Genomic DNA, 10,797 nt, shown 5'->3' on the forward strand with positions numbered 1-10,797 from the left:
TTTATGGTTCTGTTCGTAACAATTTAATAATCCTAAGAATTTTAGCATGAGTCAACACAAATATACACATTATTATATAGTATGGTTTAATTAGCAGTAATATATGATATAACCGTCCGAAAATATATATTAGATTGATGCATAAAATAAAATCCGTACTATAAGGATATTATTCTACGACAGAAAATTAAGGCGGTGTATCCAAGGCAAATTAATTAAAATTCAATTTGGCCGTCGGCAGTTTAAAACTTAAAAAAACTTAAATATATTTAATATGAATTGTGTGTAATAAATTTATCTTTATACTCAAAATTATGTGTAACATATTAATTAAATTAAAAAGAATGATGATCCCAGTGAGGTCTCGGAACGCACGTGAGGGATGATGGTGGGCGCACGTGGGCTCAGGACAATATTGAAGTGTTCTTTTCACTTCTTTGTTAGACGACTTTTGTGTTTAACCTTCCATGGAAAGTTATGTCCTCTTCTATGAAGCCGTAGATTCTGTTCTCTTTAAAACATTTTAATTTTGTTGCATCTTTCACATATGAATATCGTCTTTGGAAATAAAGCTACCACTTCCCCACCAGAATCTGTGGTTTTGTGCAAGAAAACGAAGAAAAGTTACAAAAACCTGGTAACTAACACAATAAAATATGAATGTTTTGTCTAGCCCAATCTCACAAAAATCTACATTGGCTTAATACTTTATATTTTATGATCTTTTTAAGTTATTTTAGCTATTTCTTGTTTTTTGGAAAATAAAGTTCGGCCTGTCGTTACCAGATTTGCTATTTAATAGCGAAATGTACTTAAACCAAAAAAAAAAAATTAAACAAAAAACAAAAAAGCCAAGCCCAGTAGAGCTATTGTTAGCCCACCATTTAAATTACACATGACCATGATCGTTTCAACCTCATAAGTTTCGCTATTATGATTACTAGGGTAGCTTAAAATTGATTGATTTGTTTTAACTTTCTAAGTTTTAACACAAAGAAAAAATAGTTGACGAACTCAAAACAGAAATACGAAATAGTTTTGGGTTTTGCTTTTGTAAGTTGTCTCTAGTTTCTTCAACTTGTAAATGTTATTCATTAACTCTGTGATCTCCTCTTGGGCTGTATTGTATGTATATATTTCACATGATATTACATGTCTATATATACAATTTATTGAAGAGGACAGATTTACCTGAGCTGTTCTATTTGGGCCTGTCATTACTCTATATAAATTAATTTCCATTGAGATTTCAAAATTATCACCAAAATATTGCAAATTGTGCCGTGAGTTTGTGTTTTCGCTACAAAATTTATATATTTCTTCTTTCTGGAAAGATTCTCAAGTTCTCAACAATCATGTACAAAAAAAAAAGTCTCAATACATATCATTCTTGAGATTCTCCTGGTGGATCACTCTCTTCATCATCCACAGATTCATCATAGCGTCGAAGAGAATCAAGACTGAAAAAAACAAAAAGAATCGATGATCACGAATCGATGAAAGTGACCGTTTAACATTCGGCGCAAACCAAAACAGAGATCAGAAATGTTTAAAAGGAAGATCATTTCAAACAAAGTGAACAGTACCTGCAATTTTGAGGGACTTTCCAAGAGAAACCAGAGGACTGCTTTAGATGAAGTGGTAAAGACATGAAATCTTTCCAATCTTGAAGCATGATTCTGAGATCATGAAGCTTACTTTCCATACCGTAGCAGCAATTTGCGTGCATTGTACGAACTAAGTTCAAATCTCTGCTAGGCTCACAAAGACCGCCAAAATAAGCAGTGTTCAGGAATCTCATCTTTAACCCAATGCGGAAAACAAAAGGTTCTGTCTTGAGAAAGTTAAGAACATCCTGATCGTGATACCCCGGGAATCTGAGTCTTGATGCATACCAGTATTTGTAGAACAGTATAGTTCGATTGTTAGACCTTACAAAGTTAAATCCTCCATTTGGCCTGTTTTGAAGGTCGTTTGATCTTCCGAGGTAATGATCACATGCAATTTGGAAATCCGCATACATGTAAAACCTTGGAAACGGGTTCCTGAACCACATCACATCAGCATCCTGAAGAAAAGGAAAAACGAATGTAAAGGGTCACTTAATAGAACCAGAAACCTGAGTTTCACACACAGTTCCCTAATGAGAACTGAAAGAGAAGATATATATATGAGAAATTTTACCGTGAAAACGAAGTTATAACCCAATTCAAGAACAGAACGTAGGAGATCAATCCTTCTCCACATCATCTTCAAGTAAGACCGAGTCATAAAGTAAGCTTCTCGAGAAAAATCAACACCTTCAGTAACAAGACTGAAACAATGCTGATGGAGTTCTAAGCAACGGGAATAGGCCTCAGCATCCAACGCAACAATCACCAAATGATTCAAGATTTGGCTAGTTTCTTCCCCTATTCTAAAACTCTCGAAGAAGAGATCAAGAACAGATCCTGGAGCTGCCCAAGCTGCATTCAAAGTTGTCAAAACCACAGTCCTGTCTATTGTCGCAGCTTTACGCAGGACATCTTCCAGCTTTGGTGGTTCCTCATCATCACGCTGCATTTGAAGAATACACACACCAAGTAAACCAAAAAATATCCGAAACCACATGCAAACTCCAAGAACCAGAACTAGCTTAGCTCATTTTCTAAATTCACTCCAATTCCAAATGGTTTTAGACATCAATCGAATCTCTCAAAATCGTACTTCAATTTCTCGAAGGACATTTTCAAATTCGTGAGGAAGAAGAGAAGACTAACCAGATAAGCAGAGAAATTGAAAAGGCGAGGGGAGAAAGACAAGGAATCAACGGCTCTGTAAAGAACGAAGCAAGAGATGGAGATGGCAGCTAGGAAAAGAGCAGCTCGGCGCACCGGGATTAATGATGATGATCCCGGAGACATTACGGCAGAGGAATTATTAACGGTAGACGAAGCGTCGAGCCTCGCCGTGTTTAATCTCGAACCGACACGGTGCGATAGATTCATCCCCACCGACCATCTTCACTACGTTTCAATGTTATTTTTGTTTTTTTTTGTTTTTTTTTTAATTTCTATTATTATCATTTTCTGCAAAAATAAAACAGTTACAAAATTTAATGTGTACATCAATAATACACACCCACTACTACCATACGCTGCGTTTTAATGAGTATTTGAAACGCTGCGTTTTTTGGGATTTCTTAATCCTTTTACAGAAATAAAACGCTGCGTTTTGGTGCAACATTAAATTTTTCATTCATTCAAAACATTAAATCTAATCTCTTCACTAACATACAATAATTTCATAACTAGTCGAATTGCTATGGCTAATTAAGTCCGTAAGAACATTCATATCCGATTCGATCGTGACATTATAGAAGCAAACAAAAATCGTCACCATCGCAAAAATCTAGAAGCCTAACTAAAAGACAAGAAGAAGATTACTTGCGTCTTTTTTTAAGGGAGGATTTTTTAAACAGTCTGAATGATCACTACACTAAAAAAAATAAAACAAGGGAACAAAAGGTTTCAGCTACGGAGTAGAGAAAAGGAGAGATTGAGATTAAGATCAATCTTCGAAGAAGCAAAACAATCTCTGAAGATGAATGGAGCTGAAGATGATGAGACTCCGTCACTTGTTTCACTAAGTGATGATGTTGCATTGCTTCTCCAACGTTGTCGATTATTTTGAGGATGATTCAACGATAGAGACAACGATAACTCTTCTGCTTCTCCTTCGAGCTCGTTTTCTCGCCATGTGTATTTACAATTGGTCTTCCTGCTCTCGGCCTATTTTCAAAACTCATAAAAAAAAGCTCTTAAAAAGTTTATAATAGAACTTTTTACATTTGTTTTTAAAAACTCATATTTGTTGATAGTTTTTCATAACTAATAAGTTCGGAAACTAGAGTAATAATCTACAGGCTATTAAAATGCAAATCAAATCAAGTTCCTCAAATCCTCATAGAATATAGTGAGAGTCTACTCTAGGCTATCAAATCCAAAAATATTACGATTATGTTATAAATATATATATTGAGTCACGCAGGAATTAATATGTATGCCTAATTGCCTATGAAAACATCAGAAAATAAGCCTCATTTTTATTTAATTTTGTAGAGTATCTATTTAACAAACATTCTTTGATTTGCATTAATATTAAATGATTTATCTAAATTATTATGATGTATAGTATTAATCCCTGACTTATTATTAGTGCTCCTACTTACGAATTTATTGACAATCAAAATCTCTCCATCTGAAAAATATTCAGTACCGAGCCCCAAGCCTACCCTAGTATTGTAGACCCATATCATAAGTCATAACAATTGTTCAGTGGTTTAGTGAGTGTTTATCTGAGTCTTAAATATTTTTATTATTGATGTAACCTTTCGTAACGGCTATTTATGAAACCATATACTGTACGTAGTAATAAAAATCGAATTTAATATTTAATACCTCGAGAAAGTGATGAGACTGGAATTTGATGGACTCGCCATTGCCTGCAAATGTCTTCGTTCTCTCCATGTTCATGATGTTAAGAAAGTCATCGTCATCATTATCAGTCGCTGAAGTCTGCTCTCTTCTCCCAAAAAAAAGAAAAACAAGAAAGAAAAGAGAAAAATATAAAAATCTACAAATTCGACAATTCATATTCAAACAAAACTGTATGATAGCATACCTATTTTCTGGAATAAAATTAAAACACTTGTCAGAAACAAATTAATATTCCCTTTCCATTTTTTCCTATTAAAAAAAATTGAAATAAAAGTTTACCTAAAGTTAAAAGAGTGAAAACCCAAAAGACAATCATTCCTTGCGTGTACAGACAAGTTGTCATGAAGATGATCTTCTTCATTGTCTTGTCTTCTTCTTCTTCTTGAAGATGGTGAAGAACTCTCTTCTGTCCCCCAAGAAATAAAATAAAAAACATTAATTTGATTATTGACCATGATGAATATTCTCTTTTTAACTCTTTGGTAGTATTTTTATTTTCCACAACTAAATTAAAGAAGCATCTACTTATTATCTACAAATACCTAAATTCTTTATCCTTGTTTTTATTAAATATTTTATATAATAAACCATGAATATTTCTGACAATGGTGGGAGTGAGATTTAAATTTATGCATTATTGCAATTTTTAAGTGAACGGTGGGAATTTGTAAAGAACTGTCGTAATCTTGAAACTATGACGTTCAAAAGTCTAAATTGATATCTTCTGATTCAAACCAATTTAATTTTTTGCGAAATTTCATTACCTGGTTTCCCAAGAAGACTGACTCTGGATCCCCTATACATCTGCAGAATGATCAAAACAGTGCAAAAACATTAAAACTTCCAATTACCAAATAAATAAAGGTGAAAAAAAATATCAGTGTTGGCATATACGAATAAACAGTAGAAGACAACAATTGCTATCAAATAAAAAAAAAGTTTTTTTAGCATTTTCTTTGACCTGGAGATGGCTCTTGACGTGTGATATGGTTAGTCCCTTCACATCCATTATCTTAAGAACAAGTTTTGGAGTTGCTTCTGTTTCATTCAAACCAAAGACACAAATCCTTTTAAAATCTTGAATATTACCAAATTCAAAAGTACCAAAATAAAAACTACAAAACCAAACTTCAAGATGTCTTGAATTTATATATATATAAAAAGATAACAACAAAAGTTTGTTAAAAAGACTGACTATATTGTCCGCCGAGCAAATCAACGGCGTGAACGAAGCTCCGGTGAAGCTCCGGCGTCCATCTCAGACGAGGCACCGGAGATCGTACGTACGGTCTAACTCCACCGATTCCTCCATCGCTGCTCCTTCCACACCTACCCATCCGAAAACCCTGATATTTTTTATCTTGATTGCGTTAAAGAACAGAAAACGTTTCTTGTTTTTGCCTTCTGTAGAGAAGAAGAAGAAGCCAGAGGAAGAGAGAAGTTGAAGGAGAACCCTAAGAGAGAGGATAGTTATTTTGTGAGTGAAGAAGGTTAAAGATAAAAAAGGACAAAAGGTTTCTGTTTATATAGAAGATAAATGTTTCTTTTTACCATCTATTTATTCCCCTTTGTCTCTTTTTGGAAGAACTCGTGCTTATATATGTATATAGTAGTGTGTATATAAAGAAGCTAAAAGAAAAATCATAACTCAAGAACATGTGATATGATAAGTAATTCTAGGAAGAGCAAAGAAGAAAGATGGTATATTTATTTTTATAATTAGTACGTAACCAGCTGGAATGTTGTTGTTATACTTTTTATATAGTTTGAGGTGACATGTGTTTTTGACCTAACAGAATAGAATACATTCAACACAAATTTATCATCCGTTTGACTTTGCATGCATTAGTAGAAAATAGCTTTTACAAGAATCTTCTTTAAGTTTTGGTTGGTATCCTCATAATCCATGGACCACTCAACCAGAGAAATAATTAATTATTGGATATATTTTCCATTAATCACCTTTTATTACTAAGACAATTATATGAAATTTATATGCATTAAATTTAGTCTACACTAAAATATGTGAAACTGTTATGATGAATATGCATTCTTATTTACTCCTGTTAAGAACATTTGATTTTGTTTTGTCCGATCCTAATTGCTTACAAGAATTACCTTATTGGGATTTGGGATTTACCCAAATGAAGAAGTTTCCTCTAGGCGTCACCCTTTTTTCATCATAGGGTCTTTTAGACTAAATTAAAATAAATAATAAGAATAGCAAAAATGAAGATAGCCCAACTGCTAAGCTTTGACCTTAGGATCATCATTCCATTCTTTTTTAATTAAAAAAAGTTTTCTATTTCTTTTTCATTCTTTTTTTTTTTTTGAGGTTCCGTGTTATTTAATAATTTATTTTCTGATAATTAGAAAGTCATATTTATAGTCCTTCGCACGTATTTGAACCAACCTTTTTGACTTCATTCCCCTATTTTTCATTTTACAGTTTCGTCCTTTTTCCAATTCATTCCTCTATTTTTTTTTTTTTTGTGATAATACTTACACCAATTTCAAAAAACAAAATGTAATGATGCGCATAACACATGCCCCTATGCTTCTGCTTATTTCCAGTTTGTCTTGTTACTTTTTTTTCTTCTTCTTTCTGATTTCTTGCTGCCTATTGAAAACAAATCAAAATCATTTCCCTATGTGGTAGCCCATTTAAAGCACTGGTTCGGATTCTTGATCTTTTAAAATGAATCTCAACAAAATTCAGATTATTATATTAAATAATCATTAATAACCAAAATTCAGGAACGACAAATCTCAACAAAATGTGATGGGATCACTTACCCTAGTGTTTCCTCCCAATATAATTTGGATCCCACGTTCTTTATAGAAATTTCAATTCAAAATAAAAGATGATAAAGAGGAGGATAAAAATTTAACAAATACTATAAAATAATAAATAAAAAGATGAAGAAGAAATTAAAACGTAGGAAGTTGCTTAAAGCAGAAGGGTAGGACGCAAATGTCGTCGATGACGAAATGGACAAATGGGTATGGAAGTAGTACTACGCATAGTCATCTTCTTGACCATAGCCAGGATTTATATCAAATCTCTTGATTTCTTGTTTTTTTTTTTACATTCTATGTATCAGTTTTTTTTTTGGTCTAAGTTTTATTTTTATCATTTTTTTATGTATGATAAATTGTCTACGTTTAATGCATCTGTGATTTTGTAGAAGAAAAGCAAGAGTAAACAAATTCTACTTTTAATCGTTTTACTCACCCCTTCAGAAATATATACTCTAAATAGCACAATCAGCAAATTAAAAATTCGCAAGTTGTTTGTGTAAACAAAACTGGTTTGTCTCATTTAATAGACACCATTAATAAAAATGTACGATGTATACCTTATTTCCAACTGTACCTACCAGTTATTCAGACCTTATTTCCAACTGTGTTCCATTTTGATGCTACATATTCAACAAAAATACATATGAAAGGATTCCAACAAAACCGACCAAAAGGAGAAAGTTGCACACATAACTCTCTAAAAATTCAAACCAAGCCGTAATACTACTACAATTATATTGGAGCTTACGTGATACGTACAAAGTGGACCTCTTTACCCCATATGATTCACGGAGCCTAATGTTGTTAGAATATGTCAGGGACTCAAGGTGATGTAATTGACTTTCAAGATTAAGACTACAATACATAATACACGTTTTGATTGTATTCACTTTACACCTGAAATATATCCAAAGTGTGTGTATATATGTTCTGCATATATGCCAAAAACCACTTTATTGATTTAGAAAATCTAAGCAAATGTGTGAAATGAAATGTTGATTAGATGGTATCCTAACCATTATGTTTAACAATCGGGCTTAACAAAAAAAAAACACGAATTACCTACTTTCTATTGACAAAGATAGGTAAGGTGTTCGGCTTTTAATGACACTATCTTGGGGTCTTTTGATAGAGAACCCAACACGGCCTCCGCATTAAATAAAAATCGATACACGGATGCTTTAACCTTATCTCTCTTAACCACACATACAAGTTTTTCACCATAAAAGTGTAGACTCCTCCTCTTAAGATAGGACAACCTATCCAAACAATGTTGTTTTAAAGTTAATCAAGTATAACAGTATTGAATTGTTTTATTAAAGATAATATCAAACACCTTTTAGTTAGTATTAAAATTCGATTCTGGCTGTTTAATATATGCTTAAATTGAAAGAAAAAATTATATATATGCTTATAACCAAGTGAACGTACTTAAAGCAATTTATCGTATACGCAAAGTTGGTACGGAGAAACTGATAGATACTGTGGCTACATGCTACGGTTTGTTTCCTGAAATAATTATATGAAAAAAAAATGAAAAAACAAACATTCAATAAATCACCAAATAGATCCAAAAGAAATTTATGGTGAGATGGACTGCAGGTCCATGATTCATGGCTTTTACTACAATCAAACATTCATTCAATGAGTTTCGTCGACTCAAATGTATTTTTGTGTGTAGAGATACATACAACTTGACTATACTGGAATTGTTGGGAAAAAAAAGTTTTGGATTATCATAACGGCTAAATTCTATTTTGATTCAGAAATTCTCACCGAACCATTTTATTAGATTTGACCATTATTTTTCTTCTCTCCCTTACACTTTATTAATTGATGTTAATCATAGCACATGCACAAACAATATAAAAGAGAAAGTTTTTAATAAAAAGGTGTAATCAACCAAGAGAGAAAAACACCTAGAGAGGGTTTGTTTAAAAGTATGATTTGAGAACACCTAGAGAGGGTCACCACAACAAAAAAAAACTTATTTAATACTAATTGTTCTTAAAACGATTTAATTTTAAAAGTTTATGCTAAAGATTAGATCATTAGTCAATATATATAGATGTGGGCATGTGAAAAAAGATTTAGTGTTGAGGGTGTACATAAATAATTAGTGGGAATAAGAACCAAGCAACCCTTGTTAAAGTCCACGCCTTCTAGTACTTTTCCCCAAGTATAACATAATAATCTAAATTGAGGAATGAGATTCAACACTTGACAAGATTACATAATTGACATAATAGATTCAACACTTGAAAAGATTGCAAGGGGAATTTGTAATGTACATTTAAATTTGAGGACATGACACATTGGAGAATATAAGTTGAGAGCTTCCTGTCCAAGTATAGCAAAGTATGAGTTATATAACTCAACAAAAAGGGAAATCATAACATGTTGAAAAATTCAAGAGAAACTTCAGGTTTTTAGAGGCAGTACACACATGGTTGTAATCATAGCAGTAGAGACAATTGAACAATATTACAAGTTTGATTTGTGTTAGATTGTAAATGGCAGGTGAGAAGAAGAAGAAGGAGAGGGACATAAAGAGAATAATTCTCCCTTTACAGGCTTTCTATATGTTCTCTTATCCACCAATCCATGATTGCAATTTTTGCAGAATCGTCTATACAAATGCTAAATATTCAGAGTTGGTCCAGTGTTTATGCATTTATTTTATTTATTTACACACATAATTTCATTTCTGTTAATGTAGAGAAAGACTCCCAAGAAAATGACATAATTTGCTCCTATAGATCTGAACTTCTTTTTGCACGGGCTCAGAACCGGGCATGCGTTCGTTTTATACATATTTATTTATCAGAGTACACAACATTTTACAGGTACGTCGGAATTTGTTTTGTAGGAGTTGGGAGACAAAACAAATCATATGTTTTCAATTCTAGAAGACTCTAGATAAAGGGTATGGGAGTACGTATCAAAAACCTGATATACAATAATAGCCTATTTTGAGATCCTGACCAGCTTAATAATAACCTTTTACCAAACAGATCGATATCACTAAAGAGAAAATCAGACACTTACCTACTGTTCCAGGGAAAAGCAGTGATGAAGTATAATTGGGAATTAAGGACCTTATCAGAATGAGCATCATTACAACAAAGAATGAAACCGAGACCAAATATATATGTAGATGATAACACTTTGAGGAAATTAAAAGGCTGCGGTAACGTAATCGTGGGTCCAACTATACTTGATTCAAATTATTGAAATCAGATCAAATGTTTCAGGAATAGAAGAATAGAAAGCAACAAAAAAAAAGGAAGATATTTTTTGATGGTGGACTAAGGCGATATTGTAAGGGTCAGTTTGGTAGTCTATTGAACCCGTTTGATGAACCAGTGGTTATGAAAAGTTATTGGTTCTACCAACTCCAGTAATTAATTAGCTTTTGCTGTAATTTCTCTTGATCATGCATATGACCCACAAGCTTTGCTAATTATAAGTATCATTACACCCTTCAGTTAGCCTCGAGCCTAATTAGTATTTTAAA

General features: G+C 32.7%; 2 protein-coding genes across 5 annotated transcripts; both read right to left on the minus strand.

Annotated features, from left to right (window-relative positions):
- Positions 1-1,217: 1,217 nt before the first annotated feature.
- On the minus strand, positions 1,218-3,083 carry LOC104773360 (uncharacterized protein At4g15970-like). Its single transcript, XM_010497958.3, has 4 exons — positions 2,760-3,083; positions 2,185-2,556; positions 1,587-2,068; positions 1,218-1,460 (listed from the first exon to the last, which is right to left on the minus strand). Exons 1-4 carry the CDS (start codon positions 2,985-2,987, stop codon positions 1,385-1,387), a joined length of 1,158 nt encoding a protein of 385 aa, XP_010496260.2. The 5' UTR covers positions 2,988-3,083; the 3' UTR covers positions 1,218-1,384.
- Positions 3,084-3,281: 198 nt separating this feature from the next.
- On the minus strand, positions 3,282-6,210 carry LOC104773370 (putative Myb family transcription factor At1g14600). Of its 4 annotated transcripts, none has more exons than XM_087499699.1 (7): positions 6,030-6,210; positions 5,674-5,932; positions 5,440-5,516; positions 5,243-5,282; positions 4,758-4,881; positions 4,440-4,563; positions 3,282-3,770 (listed from the first exon to the last, which is right to left on the minus strand). In XM_087499699.1, exons 2-7 carry the CDS (start codon positions 5,813-5,815, stop codon positions 3,510-3,512), a joined length of 768 nt encoding a protein of 255 aa, XP_087355825.1. In that variant the 5' UTR covers positions 5,816-5,932; positions 6,030-6,210; the 3' UTR covers positions 3,282-3,509. The 4 variants fall into 4 exon arrangements, 2 of the variants coding, with proteins under 2 accessions (XP_087355825.1, XP_087355821.1); XM_087499695.1 differs by having other exon boundaries at positions 4,758-4,884; XR_015589118.1 differs by lacking the exon at positions 6,030-6,210 and having other exon boundaries at positions 4,440-4,556; positions 4,758-4,884; positions 5,674-5,977.
- Between the last annotated feature and the right edge of the window lie 4,587 nt (positions 6,211-10,797).

The sequence above is a fragment of the Camelina sativa genome, chromosome 3, assembly GCF_030686135.1.
Source record: "Camelina sativa cultivar CO46 ecotype springtype chromosome 3, ASM3068613v1".
Lineage (NCBI taxonomy): Eukaryota > Viridiplantae > Streptophyta > Magnoliopsida > Brassicales > Brassicaceae > Camelina > Camelina sativa.